This window comes from Bison bison, unplaced genomic scaffold (assembly GCF_000754665.1).
Source record: "Bison bison bison isolate TAMUID 2011002044 unplaced genomic scaffold, Bison_UMD1.0 scf7180017864057, whole genome shotgun sequence".
Taxonomy (NCBI): domain Eukaryota; kingdom Metazoa; phylum Chordata; class Mammalia; order Artiodactyla; family Bovidae; genus Bison; species Bison bison.
The window spans coordinates 2,994,511-3,011,130 of record NW_011494629.1 but is presented as its reverse complement, the minus strand read 5'-3'; the positions used below and the strand labels follow the sequence as shown (position 1 = coordinate 3,011,130).

Sequence of the window (16,620 nt, the reverse complement as noted above, 5' to 3'; positions counted from 1 at the left end):
CACCTCATGCAAAGAGTTGACTCATTGGAAAAGACTCTGATGCTGGGAGGGACTGGGGGCAGGAGGAGAAGGGGACGACAGAGGATGAGATGGCTGGATGGCATCACTGATTCGATGGACGTGAGTCTGAGTGAACTCCGGGAGTTGGTGATGGAGAGGGAGGCCTGGCGTGCTGCGATTCATGGGGTCGCAAAGAGTCGGATATGACTGAGCGACTGGACTGAACTGAACTGATGATTTTATCCAGGGGACTTACCTGGCGGTCCAGTGGTTAGGACATAGCCTTTCAATGCAGGAGATGCAGGTTTGATCCTTGGTCAGGGAGCTAAGATCCTAACATGGCTTGTAGCCAAAAAACACAAAACAGAGTGATACTGCAACCACTTAAAGACGTTAACCTTGAATACTAATTTAACCAGAAACCCAAGATTTATTCAAAGACAATGATAAATAAGCTACTGAAAAGGGCTGAACCCAAGTAGGAGGGTAAGGTGCCTGAGCTGTCACTTGTAGCTCACATGTTAGGGACTGCACAGCTATCAAGCTGAAGGAAACTGCCCCAAATCCTCTGGGATTACGTGAGAGCATAGTGTAGTTTATCCAGATGATTTAGCAAGCAAAGAGATTCTTCCCTTTGCTTCCACTGAAAAAACCTTAAGGTATAATTTACATGCCATAACATTTGCCTATTTTACGTACAATTCCATTCAGTAGTTTTCAATAGAGTCACAAGATTGAGCAACCATTATCATCATCTAATTTCACATTTTCATAACCCACACTTTCATTCCCCATTAGTATTCATTCCCCAGCTCCCTTTCTCCAGACCCTAAATAGTGTACTTTCTATCTCTGTGGCTTTGTCTATTCAGGATATTTCATATAAAGGGAACCATACAATTTTATTTTCTGTGACTTGCTTCTCTCACTGATCATAATGCTTCCAAGGTTCATCCATGTTATAGCGTGTACCAGCACTTCACTTCTTTTTATTCCCAAATACTATCCCATTGTATGCATGGACCACGTGTGTTTATCCATTCATCAGCTGATGGACATTTGGGTTGTTCCCCCTTTTGGGTTGTCATGAATACTACTACTATGAACATGTATGTACAAGTTGTGTGGACATATATTTTCAATTCCCTGGGTATGTATGTAGGAGTGAACCAGTGGTATATATATGATAACTTTATGTTTGACACCAAGAAACTGCCAAATCATTTGCCAAAGCAGCATATCATTTTCCATTCAAGTGTGGGTTTTGATTTCTCCACATCCTTGTCAATACTTGTTATTGCTGGTCTTTCGATTTTAGCCATCATAGTAGGTATAAGGTATCCTACTATTTAAAATAATTTAGTATTAGCAACAATAGCTACCACTCTTAAAATTCTCCTTAAATCGATTATTTCACTTATTGCCTAGCTCAAAGTTCTCAGGAGAATTCTGGTTCCCAGTTGATGAAGGAAGAAACTGAGTCCAAGAGGCCAAAGCCATGTCAAGGCCTCATCTATCCTGGTAGATGCACAGCTGTAACTCTGGGCCATCCCCACCCTCTCACGCCAGCTCTTCTATTACACCAGCGGTGGACCTACTGCTGAAGGGCAGGAGGATCCACATCCAAACCACATCACGAACTCTGACACATAAGGAGGAAAGAAGCAGACACCCCACAGAAAAACTGGTAAAGATCCTGAATAGGCTCCTCGCAAAAAGAGGGTCAACACAGGAGAGGTCCACTGGGAAATGAAAGCCAGCACCAGGCTGGCAACTAGGACATGGACCAGAAAGGCTGGAATTTAACATGGACACCAGTGCCCACCCTGGGTCTACCTACATGCATGTGCGGAGGCTCAGAATCCACCTGCCCAAACCTGGGGAAGCAAGCATGGTGTGTCCACATGCAACCCTATCAGCAATGAGTGCTATCAATCCACAAATCCGTGTCTCTAGACACAAAATTCAGAGTGAACACACAAAACTCAAAGTCTGTGGGACTGCCTATGCTAAGTTGAAAACGGGCATGATTAATTCATGGGGCAGAGTCTGAACAATTACCTCTGGACAAGCATCAGAGAACAGTCCCTGGGATGCTGACAACATGCTCCTTGCTCCATCTATGGAGCTGCATGGGGACATTGAGCTGTATAAAGATGATCGTGTAGTTTCTGTACTTTAATAAAACTAATTTTAATTTTAAAATAGTACTGTATGACCATTATCAAAACTGTGATAAACGGAATTTACTGGGTTGGCCAAAAGGTCAGTTCCTTAACACTTTATGGAAAAACCCAAATGCATCTTTTGGCCAACCCAACAGAATCAAACCATTGAAAATGAAGCAGTATCTGAAATGTTATCTAAATGTACAATGCTAGAGGTGAGATGCTCAGTACCTTAAGCTACCACCACTCTTGGTGATGAGAAATTACCAGAAGCAGGGTGCAAATGTGCCCAGGGATGGTGTGTACATGCACTTAAAAGTCTGTGTTTTACTGCACCTGATTACAGTTATAAGATTAACAACTGGTGCTCAGTTGCTCAGTGTGTCTGACTCTTTGTGACCCTGGACTGTAGCTTGCCAGGCTCCTCTGCCATGGATCTTCCAGGCAAGAATATTGCAGTGGGTTTCCATTTCCTCCTCCAAGGGATCTTCCTGACCCAGGGACTGGACCCACGGTACCTGCATTGGCAGGCAGATTCCTTATCAACTGTGCCACCTGGGAAGCCCCATACAATACCCAAACCAAATGTACCCCAGATCTGAATATAACCCAGGGAGATCAATTACTCTTTCCGAATGAAACAGAAGTTATCAGACACACAATGAGAGAGCAACTTTCCACAACTGCACTTCAGCAAAAACCTGATATCAGAATGTAAGGTCCAGCCAGAAAATGGAACCAAAAAAATGGACTGCAGGCTCACTGTGGGCCATATGCTTCCTTTCACCCCATACAGGCACACAGCCTTGTTGGTAACTGGAGAAAAACAAGTTACAACAGCTACAAAGTACAGATTGGACCAGGGATGGGGTAAGGAGAGAGGGGCATAAAAAGGGCTAGAGATGGCAATCAATGAGGATACATCCAGGACAGAGGTCCTGGAGAAAGATGCTGAGGCTCACAGAGCACTCAGAAACAGAGTGGCTCCAAAGCCCATTTTCTCGGGCCCTGCTTTCCAGCTTTGATGGGGGCCCAGGGAAGAGACAAAACAGTTGGGGAGAGGTCCAGGAGGGTTAACAATAACGTGAGGCCTGTGCACTTCACAGTCTGCACCAACAAGAGCCCATTCGCTTCTCTCACAGGAGGGACCTTCTTTCCCAGGTGAGAAACTGAACTCTGGGAAAAAGCAACTCCACATGACTTCCCAGGTGAAACTGCCACAGAAGGCAGGAAAGCAGTGTAACAGGTTGGAAGGCAGAACCAGCATGGGACCCACAACTCTGTTGTTCCGTTGCCCACACCTAAGAATCACACCAGGAACCAGAACTGTCCCTTCCCAGGTGCAGACCCACCTGCCTGCCAGTCAGTCATTCCTGTGGTCTCAGGCCTAGAATCTGAAATGTTTTAGCTTACTGGGGCAGTGCTTATTAATTCCCAGATCTGGCTGAGACTGGTTATGCTGGTTCCTGCTCCTACTTCACATGACTTACGGAGATTATCTCCCTCCTGGCAGAGCCCGGCCACCCTCAAGCATTAGGGTGAAGTGCAGAAGGGGCAGAGGTTGCAGAGGAGCTGGCCTTTTAGCCAGAGGACCAGGGTGGCTATCTGTGCGTATCTGTCCCGGACAAAGGGAGATGAGTTCTGTTTATGGGTATCACTGAGGAACCTGAGAATGCAGGTCCACACAGAGCCTGGAACAGGTGACTCTGGCATCCTCCAAGGGGAGGTGCTGGTGACTCAGGCACTACTGCTCAGAGAGAAAAGCAAGCACCAACACTCACAGCTCCGATGCCTCCTCTGGCTCACAGCAGCCAGACAAAAAGGCCACCTGGGTGTAGCCCATCAACATGTAAGTCTAAAACAGAACCTGCAGCAGCAGGCCAGCAGGGCTGTACTGGATGACGTGAGCTGGAAGGTATGTGAGGATGACCCTCAGGCAAGGCAGCCACAGGAGTGCAAACAACTGTGTCTTGTAATAAGTAAATTATGCCTCAATTTTAAAATGAGAACTAATTGTAGATAGAATCATCTGGACAGCAGCCAAATTTGTTGCTCCAGAAGCATCTGTCAGAGGTGGACCTGAACAATACCTTCTGCCACTAGAAAAGAAGCTCAGCATCACCTCACGGTGAATCAGCCAAATTCCAACAGGTGGGTAAGACCTAACTGGCCAGGAGGAGCAACTTCCAGGAAAAGAAACCAGGGGTGGAGGGGACACATGGCCAAGCTCCCACACAAGGACAGAACCCTCTGGAAGGCTGGACGGAGCCTGTGACATCTCTGCTCGGTCCTCATCAAGCCATATTTCAGACTGGGGTGTCACCAGCGGTCAAGGGAGCCTGGATTGAGGCAGGGCATGAACTCAGGGCAATCAGTCCCGGGGATAGTAGGGAACAGGCAGGAAAATAAAAGTGCTGGGGCTACCCTTGGACTTGCCACCTTCCCTACAGAAAGCCACCCTAGGGCTGGTGCTCTATCATTTCAGTTCACAGATGCAGAGAGCTGGGCTGGGGGAAGGCAGGGTTCAAACCGCCTGGATACATTAGTGCAGGCCAGGGTGGTGGGGGTGAGGTGGCTTCTCACACAGGGAAAGTGGGTGTGGCAAGTGGGAATGCAAGCAGTGGTGCACACAGGGCACCCCATGCCTGGCAACTGAGTCTCTGCCTCCTCAGTGGGGTACAGGCCTAGAGTCAGTGGGCAAGCCCAAGCCTGGCAAATGACTGGTGCTCAGTAAATATATGTGGACTGACTGGAGAACAGGGAGGATGTGGGGGCACTGCAGAGGGGTGACAAGCCCACATCAGCAACGGGTGGACAGGGACAGCAGGTCCAGTGAATGGACAGGTAGTAGGGGTGCTGGGTGAGGCTTGGTGCTGCGGGAGCTGGGAAACAGGCCTTGCAGGCATCTCTCCATCTCCCCTCCCCAGCTAGCAGGATATACATCCCCAGTGACTTGGCAGCAGGAATCGCTCTGAGGCTCACCCCTCTCCCTGGGTCTGCCTGTGGCTTATGCATACTTTCCAGGACCAGCCCAGAGCAGCTGGTGGCCCACCACCTGGCCATGGGAAGCAAAGAGGCAGGCTTTCCCGCCAGCACATGAACACAGCCAAGGGCATTCCTGGGCCCTGACTGTGTACCAAGGTAGAGAGATGCAATTAAATTCTATAACCACAAAAGTACAGAATGATAGTCCACCCATGTGACCAGGGAAAGTTCAGATCCCTAACATAAGCTGCAGTGACACGATGGGTTTCTTAAATTCATCTTCCCACTGGGATCCTTCCAGAAGTATGAAAACTTCTGATGCCATGTCCTACCCTGAAGCTGTTTTGATCCTTCAGGGTGTGGCCAATGCTTTGGAATTTCTGAACATTCCCAGGTGACCCTGGCATGCAGGAAATTCAATACACCACACCAGCTCCACATGAGCCTCCACTGGAACCAAGTCAGCTGAGAAACCAGAAACAGACCCATTCCCTAAACAGGCCTTCACAGATCTGCAAACCTGCACAAAAGGACCCCATGTGCACTCCGAGAGACCTCAGCTCACCTCCTCAGCCAGCTTTTCCTATCTGCTCTTACCTTCCACTCCAAGAAGGACCTATCCCAGACCCACTCCCACTTACCTGGCTCACAGGTTTCCTGAACAGACAGGTGGTGGCAGGCATGGCCCCAGGCCCCTAAGCATTTTGGGAGGCAGCCTGGGAAGGCCTGGCTACCACCCAAAAGAGACAGAGATGGGTGTGAATCTCATGTGATCTTCACAAAGCCATGCAAAGTATAAACTTAACACTCCCATCTCACAGGTGAGCAAACCATGGTTATGCTAAGTCAGATGATTCCCCCGAGTGGCACCATAGTGCTTCTCACTCCAAAAACGACTTTACTTCTTTGCAGCAAAGTAGTTCCCAGATCTGGGGTGTCCTGGAAAAGGCAAGATATGCTGGAGAAGGGGTGGCGTGAGGGTGGAGCTGGGTTCCAAACTGGCCCAACAGCCTCATCTGGCAGGAGGCAGGGAGGCACCTGGGAAGGCTGCACAAATCCCCCTGCAGGAGAGGCGGGGCCTCCTGGAGATGGGGCCCACCTGAGAACTGCAGCGGAACAGATGCTGCCAGCACACCTGTATACACCCTGTCCGGCAGACAATTAGCATCCAGCAGACCAGCATGCCAAGGCCCACCCTTGTCCTAGATCCCCTCCAAAGGTCTAGGAGGGGCACACGTATGACAGCTGTTCTCCACTGGCCTGCCCTTCCCACTGTGTGACTTCCGGTCTCAGTTTCTCAACAGAGCATCTGCACACTGGCTGTAGGGATCAGAAGAACTGGACTCAAGGATTGGTGCCCACATAGGGAACACCCCCACTCCCCACGTCCGTCCCACCGGCCCACATCCATCCCATCACCAACCACAAACCCCAGCTGCCCTGGGCAGTGTCCAAACACTAAGCTGCTTTTAGAAAACTGAGAATCCACTCCTGGGCAGGAGGGATTTAGCCAGAATTGGGTGTCATTTAGAGAAGATTACACCCTAATTGCCCCAATGTCAGCAGACAGGCTTCTGGCCAGCTGAGCCCTGTAGCTGGTGGCAATCCCTATAGACCCTGGTTCATCTGCCAATCCTGGGTCCTGGGACAAGCTCTTGTCTTCCACGGCAGCTGGCTGCCAGATACAAACCTCTATTGAATGGCCTGAAGTTGGGGGGAGCTGTCCAGCTGCCATCTGTCCCAAGCCTCAGAAGACACTCAGCAGGCAGCACAGCCAGGACTATTCTGGGCTGGAAACACCAGAAGAGTTAACTGGGGTTTCTTACCTCATCTCTAATCTCAACACGTCTTCATATTATTAGCGCCATTTAGGAAGGGACATCCAACAAGGCTCATAGTCAGCAAGTAGCCAGAGACCCTGTAACTCAAGTCGTGTTCCTGCCAAGAACCCAGAGGTCTGCAGCTCTGGGGACGAAAGTGGAGCCTATGGAACCGTGGGCATGGCTGTAACGATGATTCGATGTTCACATCTGCCCTGGAAGTAGACGGGCCTGTTAGTCGCTGCAGCAAGGTAAGACGAAAGGTCTTGGCCAAGTGTCCCCCATGTCCAGCATTCCATCACAATCACCCTTGCAGGGTAAACCTCGGATACTCTGAGGGCCAATGCCACTAAGGACTGGCACAGCCTGAGGAACCGAGGGTGCTGACTGCTCATGAAAGGAGGTGAGAACCTGAGGTTCAGAGTGGGCAGCTGAGACCCTATACTGAAGCCGGGTGTCTTTTCCCCGAGCCTTGCCCCTCCACCCTCCACATATCAAGGTCACCCAAAGAGTGAGGCTGCAGAGATCCTTCCTGTGCTGTCACACACACACACACACACACACGTGAACACATGCACATACATGCACACACAGTTCACTTCATCATAGTTCAGGCACTAAAGCCCACTGCCTAACACAAGTGACTCATCCGGACACCATCCAGCAGATTACCTGGGGCCATTTCTCAGCCCAATCACAACAGCACCAATACTGTTTCAGGTTGCAGCAGCCACTGTGCAAACCACAACCAAAGAAAGTGCCATGTCAAGCCCTGACCCTCTGCCTGGTGCCTTTGGCCCAGGCACGCTCCCTTCTCCAAAGCCTCACAGCCTTCTGTCGGTCCTGAAAACAGATGTGATCCAGACTTCAACCAACACGGGCACAAAGGGGCATCCCACAGTGGAGGTGAGACTGATGCTGAGAGCACAGGAGGGAAAAGAGGTGTGCTTGGCAGTGAAGAGTCTGCGGGAGATGTAGATTTGGCAGCCTGGCGTGTGGAGCACCACCCACACCAACCGTAAATCTATCATGGGTCCCGAAAACCTGTCCTAAAGATGGTGAAGAGGGGGAGCAGGCATGGGGAAAGGCTGGCATCTTGAGGGTGGAGTTTGGCCCTAGCACCACAGGAAGGGCCAGAGCTAGAGGCCTGGCAGGCTGGAAAGGGGCTTACACAGGTGACCTGAGATAAAAGAGAAGGCATCTGAAGCCCAGAAAGGAACATGTCTGTTACACTTTTGGAGGAACCTGGCAGCCAGCTTCTGCCTGTGGGGCAAGCAGCTATTAAATGCCCAAGTGGGACTCAATCCCAGGTCTGAGCAGTGGCTGAGTCCACACCTCTCCCTTAACTCCTGAGTCAAACGCATAAGGCTAGCAGGTTAAGCAACTCTCCAGGTGGATTCTCAGGGGTAAAGACAACCCTAACTGAGCTGCTCAAACAGAAGTTCCCATGGACCATCTTAAAAAGACACAGAGAAGTCTCACTTCTCATCTTCTATCAAAAATCTAACCAACTGTACTAGTGATTTTTGTTTTTAACAGTTTGCACTCTATTACTTTTCCTCAAGATTAAAAAAAAAAAAAAAAGACTATCAATTGATTATGACCAGGACCAACCCTGTCAACGCAGGGCTGAAGACCCAGGCCAGCAGACACCATTCAGTTGTGCTGAGTCACACAACAAAAAACACAGGCCTTAAGGGGAAGATTCGCCACTAACACATGAAAAGGACACAAACCTAATAAAATCAGCAGCATACAATCAAGAGAGTAGAGTACTGGAAAAAGGATAATTGCACAGATCAACAGAACAGAACAGAACTTCCAGGAGTAGACCCACACACGTAATAGGCTGATCTTTGACAAAGGAGCAAAAGCAACTTCATAAAGAAAGTACAGTCTCATCAACAAATGGTGTTGGAGCTTGTACATCCATGTGCAAAAACAAAAAGAATCCTGGACACAGACTATATACTTCTCACAAAAACCAACCTGAAATGAACCAGAGATCTAAGATCTAAATATAAAAGGCAAAATTTATCAACCTCTAGACAGAAACATAGGAAAAGATCTACATGACCTTAGGCTTGGTGATGACAATCTTAATATGAAAGCAAAATGGCACTAAAATTAAAAACTGCTCTGTGAAAGACACTGTTAAGGGAATGAAAAGCCAAATCACTAGGTTACAAATTTGAAAAGTAGGACTTGTATCCAAAATAAAGAATTCTTAAAATCTATAATAAGAAAACAAATATTTCCATTTTAAAATGACCAAAAGATCGGAACAGACAACTCAACAAAGAAGATATACAAACAGCAAGCAAACACATGAAAACACGTTCCACATCATACGTCAGCAGAGAAATGCAGATGAGAACTATGAGATGCCCCCACACACCTACTCTAGTGGATAAAAGCCAAAACACTGGCAACACTGAATGCAGGTACAGAGACGGAGCAGGAGCTCTCATTCACTGCTGGCGGGAATACAGACTCGTGCAGCACTTGCAAGGTGATTTCTTACAAAATTAAACCTACTCTTAGCCTATGATCCAAAAAGTTGCATACTCTTTGGTGTTTACCTAAAAGAGTTGATAATTTACGTCCACACAAAACGTGCACATGGATGCTTTATAACAGCTTTGTCACAGCAAACACCCCCAACTGGAAGTAACCAAGATGCCCAGTTTGAATGGATAAACAAACTATGGTACATCTAAACAATTCTGTGATTTTTTTAAATAAAAAGAGCTATCAGGCCATGAAAACACATGGATCAATCTTAAACGCATGTCGCTAAGTGAAAGAAGCCAACGTGAAAAGGTTACATACTGTATGATTTTAATTATATGACATTCTAGAAAAGGGAAAAAAACTACAGTAAAAGTAAAGGATCAATGGTTGCCATGGGTTCTTTTTGGGGGGTGGAGCAGTGTTGAATAGGTAAAGTACAGGGATTTTATAATGCAGTACAACAAGTCTGTAAAGCAACTATGAACTGAACAGGGAAATCCAAACGCTGACCAGATAAAAGACAACATTAAGGAATCACTGTTAATCCTATGAGGTGTAAAAATTAATCTGTGACTATGTTTTATTTTTTTTTAAAGTTATCTTCTCAGCACAACACATCAATGTACTTACGGAAGAAGTGAGACACAAAATGCAGGCTGCCAAAGCTGGAGGCACCAAAGTGGGTAGGAAAACACGCAGGCCAATGTCTCTGCTCTGGTTGTGCATAGAACATCCCCTCAAGATGGAAACCCTTTAGGAGGGGAACTGCTTTCAAAAAGCAGACCCATAAAACTCAAACCACAACCATTATTGCACATGACACAGTAGACTGGATGTGCACAGCAGCTTCCAAACCCATGGAAATCTTCATTATCTTCATCCAGTTGAATGAAACCTACTTTACTGCAACTCAGAGAGTAACCCCAAACCCCGTCTCTCCTTAAAAACAACTGTTATAGATGCTCAAAGCACTTTCTGGTTTTTAGAATACCATATGCATCTCACACACACATAAAGGAAGAAAAAGCTGGCAAGCAGAAATACGCAGTAGTCCTCCATACACATTCCGTACTTTCTACAGAGACATGCTCATTTCCACTTTTTGATCTTGATGAAAGTGAAAGAGGATGTATCATGTGAAACTGATGCTTTCGAGTGAAAAAGCTGGCTTAAAACTCAACATTCAAAAAACTAAGACCATGGCATCTAGTCCCATCACTTCATGGCAAATAGATGGGGAAACAATGGAAACAGTGACAGACTTTATTTTCTTGGGCTCCAAAAATCACTGCAGACAGTGACTGCAGCCATGAAATTAGAAGACCCTTGCTCCTTAGAAGAAAAACTATGCCAAACCTAGACAGCATATTAAAAAGCAGAGACATCACTTTGCCAACAAAGGTCCATCTAGTCAAAGCTATGGTTTTTCCAGTAGTCATGTACGGATGTGAGAGTTGGACCATAAAGATGGCTGAGCACTGAAGAACTGATGCTTTCAAATTATGGTGCTGGAGAAGACTCTTGAGAGTCCCATGGACAACAAGGAGATCAAACCAGTCAATCTTAAAGGAAATCAACCCTGAATATTCATTGGAAGGGGGAATGCTGAAGTTGAAGCTCCCGTATTTTGGCCACCTAATGGGTAGAGCCAACTCATTGGAAAAGACCTTGATGCTGGGAAAAATTGAAGACAGGAGGAGAAGGGGGCAACCAAAGATGAGATGGTTGGATGGCATCACCAACTTAATAGACATGAGTTTGAGCAAACTCCAGGAGACAGCAAAGGATAGGGAAGCCTGGCGTGCTACAGTCCAAGGTGTTACAAAGAGTCAGTCACAACTGAGGGACTGGACAACAGCAAAAGTAAATGAATAACTTTTTGAGTGAACTCCGGGAGTTGGTGATGGACAGGGAGGCCTGGCGTGTTGTGATTCAAGGGGTCGCAAAGAGTTGGACATGACTGAGCGACTGAACTGAACTGAACTGAATCTCTAGAGAAGAAAGCAGTCTTCTCCTCCTTAATGCCATCGACTACCCGACACTGGACTGTCCGTTCAGCCACATGTCCCTGACACCCACCCTGCTCCTACAGCCCCAGCTGTCAGCCCACCTCCCTGGGTGGTTTGATGCCCAGGACAGCAGCTAGAAGGTCACACTGGGCACTCCTGGCTCTGGAGAATAGCTCAAGGGGCCACACTCCAAACAGTAGACAATATGGGGCCTGAGGCCCAGGAGGGTCTCATCTAGCCTCTGCCCACTAGCCACTTTCACTTCACTAAGAAACCAAATCTTTCTTTACCTTCAATGTGTGTACCGGCCCTTTATCCAGTGCACACATGTGGAGCAGCAGGTCTGACTGAGGAGTGGCTGCCCCAGGCTGACAAGGGTACACTGAGCTCCCACTTCACAGGAAGGGGTTGGGCTCCCTGAGCGGGAAGGCCCAGCGAGAGTCTGTGTCTGCCTTGCCACAGCTCTCTCTGAGGCACCTGCTCAACACACGGAGCCTCAGCCACTACCTGCCTAAGTGCCCCAGGCACACTGGCCTGAGGGCAGAGCCATTCCTCTGGGGCCACATAGCTCCTGAGGGCCCAGGCAGGGTCCCGTTGGCCCCGTGGAGCCAGAATGTGGAAACCACAGCCCTTGACAGCACAGGTAGCACCTCCTCGCCTGCCCGGGCACAGCCACTCTCAGGCCTGGCCTCCCTCCTGCACCAGTCATGGAAAAGCAGCTCCTTCTAAGTGTGTCCACCCACCTGTCCAGAGCCACGCCCCCAAAACACTGAAGTACACAGCAGCTCACCCACCATGGCCTAAAGGAAAACAGACTGCCAGGTGACATGGGGGTCTCAGGAGTTTTCAAAAGTAGAAGAGCCCTCAAGATTGCTTCACGATGCCACACCAGATACAAGCTCTACAGGCAGGAAAGTGGGGAGTGCCCAGCAATGTGGACACAATAGGCCACGTGGTCACTGCCTTTGGATGCTGGAAGCTGCCTCTCCCAACTATCAGATCCCTGGGAGCAGGGCCACCTCAGCACCTCCAGGACTTCCTGGAACTTAACTTCTATCCCAAGTCAGGCTTCTTCAGGCTAACAGCAGACTACCACACAGCTGGCCCTGAGAGGCCCATAGGACTCCCAGAGCCTCCCAATCCCCAATGGCTCTCTGCTCCAAGTTCAAGGGTGGTAACAGATAAGTGGGATCCTCACAGAGTCTGGCCCAAATCAGGACTTTTCCTGTCCCAAGACAAACACTTGAGGAGGTTGAGCCTTGCACAGAGGATTCCCATTACCTTCCCTCCTCCGCAGGTGTCCGCTCTCTTGGGGACAGGTTGCCTGGGCTCACAGTCTTGAGTCAAAGCCAACTTCTTCGTGCCTTTGTTTCCACAGCAGTACAACAGACCTAACAGGGTAGTGACCCCAAAAGTCAGAATGAGGACTGCAGGAGTTGGTGGGGCACAGGGAGGCTAGAGCCACTCATCAATAGGGGTGAAGCCTGGGCAACAGCCCTCACATCACCCTCCTCTGGAGCCAGCTCATGGCTGGAACTTCTACAAACCTGGACAGGAACCTGGTGCCCAAGGACCACTTCCAACTTGGTCTGAGCTACTGCACCTTCCTCAGACACTCACACCCATCCCTACCTTGGTTTCCCCATCCTCTGAGAGAGAAAATTATGATAAAGAGAGATGGGAAGGAGGAAGCAAAGAGGACAGAGCAGCTGCTCTCACCAGCTCTGCCACAGTTCTTCATGCGGCTGCTGAGCCTATAGGATGAGAGGGATACCCATGTGGGTCACCTGGGAGCTGGGCTCAGACAAGTCCAGAGGAGGCCTTGAAAAGCATCCAGGCCTTGAAGGGCAGGCAGGACTTCCAAGATCCAAGACTGGGAAGAGGCAGGGATAGTGAGGACCATGAAGGCAATTAGGAAGCAGGGGAGCAGTGTAGGCTGAGCCAGGCCAGCGGCTCAGGCTGCCCTCTAGGAGACGCAGTGGGGCTGCTCCAGATCCCGCAAGGAGTAGAGATAAGACAATGAGAGGGACAGCAGGAAGGGTATCCAGGGTCGGGTGAGGTAGAGGGAAGGAAGAAGCTTAAGATACCAGCCAGCACACACTTACTGTGTGTGCTTACTGAGTAAGCACTTACTGTGTGCCAGGCACCAGTCCCAGCCTGTGACAGGTTGCAGCTCACCAAATTCCACCCCTGGGTTCCCTGGGATGTAAGTATACTGCACAGCCAAGATCCTGAGGTAGCACAGAAGCCAGCAAGGACGTCCAGACCTTGTCTTCCTGCTCTCTCTGGAAGCTGAATGAGGATGGGGCTGCGACTGCACTAGGACTCCCACCACTGGCCCTCACATTCCAAACCAAACCCTCACATTCCAAAGAGCTACCCACTCCCGGTGCCTAACTGAGCCCTGCAGGCAGCAACCGTCAGCCCAGCACCCCTGCCCTCCTCAAACCGCAGCTGAGGACACACAGCAAGACGTTCCATGGCCACTAAGGACAGGAAACACCACATGGCTGACCAAAATTTATCCGATTCTCTTCCCCACCATGGTGGGGAAGGGACACAGCAGAACTTGGGACAGACGGGGCCCTCAGTAGGCCAGGCTCAATCACTAGCAAAATGGGCCATTAGTACCCCTCCTCCCTAACACCATGGTGTCAGCAGGACACAGACACACACACACTTACCAAGCGAGAAAGGCTGCAGGGCCGGCACCACTGCCCTACACAGGACACTCTTCAGGTCTGGTCGCAAACCCAGTCACCTGGGATAGGCCAGTCGGCTTTCCTCCCTCAAGACAATACTATCTACAAACACTGAACAGGAACACAGGTACCTCTGTGGCATGACTTGTTAGTGACCGAACCCACTTTAGTTAAAGAAATAAAGCTTCAAAAAGAATGAAGATGGCTCATCTCTCTACAGAAGAAAAAAAATTTTTAAAGATCCAATAGATACTGTCTCCTTAAATCTTAATTTTTTTTTTCAAATTATTTTTATTTATTTAGCTGCACTGGGTCTTTCTGAAGCAGCATTTGGGATCTAGTTCCCTGATCAGGGATCGAACCTATGCCCCCTGCATTGAGAGAGAGGAGTCTTAGCCACTGTACCACCAAGGAAGTCCCTAAATCTTTTATTTTTTAAAATAAGAGTTAATACTTTGAAGTATAACAATACAAAGATTTAGAGAGGCTGACTGACTTTGCGTAAATGGATGTGAGCTTTCTGGCAATATCTACTGAGGCTCTGATGCCCCTTCCTCTAGCTTCTGCTCAGACTTCCATCTGAATAGACTCTGAGGGGAGGGGCGGGGGAAGGCCAGGCTCCCCTCTGAAGTGTAGAGAAGGTGAACCTAAGATGCTCCCACTTCATTTTCTCAAGGCCCCTAAGCCTCCCTCCATCATTGCCTGCCCCATATAGTAAGATAAGGCTTTTGCCAGAGGGATCACATATCACCCCTCTAGTAGATTTAGTGCCAGATAAGGCTGGCTTGGAGGAGGTACCAATACCTGCTGACATATACAAGACCTCAAGTTGAAGGAGCTACAGAACTATCCTCCTTGGGCACCCTTATCTGTCTTCTACAGACACTAACAGGGCACTTGTTCCACCAAGCACAGATTTAAGTACCTTCATGCATTAACTCCCTTTACTATCAGAAGGGAACCTGACTGGTCTCCCAAGTGAGGCATGGAGGCTCAAAACACTCCAGGGACCTGCCTGAGGCCACCTGGAGCAGGCTGCTGGGAGGTGGGCAGCTGGAGAAGCAGCAAATGTGGTGGATCCTGAGACCAAGGGCCAAGAGCCCACCTGGACAAGGGAAGAATCAAGTAGGGAAGGAGAAAACTATCTCAGACACTGACAGGCTAAATATCTGACACCTTCTCTAGCCTTTTTAAATGTATCTCAGATGAACCCTTTCTAGGTGAGATGGTGTGGTGGGAGAAGGTGCATGCTCATAGCCCCATCACCAGTAAGGGGCAAGACCTAGGTCCAAACCTGAGTGTCCACCCAGAAAGCAACTTCTCCCTCCCCACCCCTACAACAAGGCTGGGAAGTCAAGAAGGATTGAGATAGGAATTGGTGTTTAAAATCATCTAAGAGAACTACTTCAGGGAAGGACTGCCTAGTTTTACCACTGCAAGATTTCTTGGTAGCCCAGTGGTCCAACCTGTTCATCCCAGAGTAAAAATATCACAGGAGAGATAAGGCTTCACCTGTGACAAAAATCCACAGACGTGTCCCTCAACTTTGGGAAAGGGCCTGGATGGGCATCTAGGGCAGGAAGTGGACAGAACACTGTATCCCAGAGAAGTAACCAGCGGGGTGGTCAGAGAGCAGAGCATGGGGAAGGCCTGTGGGATACCCCGGCCAGCTGTGATCGCCACATGCAAGGCAAGTCCCCAACTTGACCCTTTCCTGGTGTCCCGGCGCTCACAAAAGACGCTGAAACCGCTGAAGGCAGCTGCGCCCAGAGACAGGAGATGATATACATAGAAATGATGGATACACACGCCTGGTGTTTCCCAGCCGGCCACCTGCATCCATCCCACGTCCAAATCCCCGCTACTCAAAAAGTCAAACACCGCAAAGGACACCACCCCCACCGTGCCCGAGACCTGCCATCAAGAGCAGAAAGGCTAACCACCAGGCTCCACCGCAGCCCTTGACGCGGAGGCCAGGGCTTCTAGAACCCAAATCGCCCACAGCACCTAAGGCCCGTCATCCACTGCAGGGCCGCCTCCGGGACGGCCAACCACACTGACCCCGGGTGCTCCGGTGCTGGTCTGGTCGGCGCGGAGTCAGCAGTCGGCTGGTGGTCGACCTAACTCGGGCTAAGGGGTCAGTTCGGCCTGGGTCGGCGGCTGCCTCGGGGGTCGCCTTCTTGGCTCGGGTCAAGGGCCGATTCTGGGGTCGGCGCGGAGGTCAGTTCGGAGGGATGAGGGATCCGGGTCCGGAGTCGGAAACGGCCGGGGGACACGGAGGGCGTGGCGCCAGCCGCCCTTGTTCCTTACCTCCTTGAGCTGCTCCATCTCGCCGCGGATGGCCTCGTAGTCCACCTCAAGCTCTTCGAACTGCAGTTTGAGTTGGTGCTTCTCCTCGAGGACTGCCAGCCCGTACTCGGCCG

At 49.5% G+C, this 16,620-nt stretch overlaps 1 protein-coding gene across 1 annotated transcript in view; it reads right to left on the bottom strand.

Moving 5' to 3' along the window:
* The window catches only part of BICD2 (bicaudal D homolog 2 (Drosophila)), a 55,002-nt gene extending 38,388 nt beyond the window's left edge, over window positions 1-16,614 (bottom strand). Inside the window, exon 1 of the mRNA XM_010835980.1 lies at window positions 16,508-16,614. Within this exon, the coding sequence (XP_010834282.1) occupies window positions 16,508-16,525 (18 nt within the window). The 5' untranslated portion in view covers window positions 16,526-16,614. The remainder of the gene's footprint in view (window positions 1-16,507) is intronic.
* Window positions 16,615-16,620: the final 6 nt, after the last annotated feature.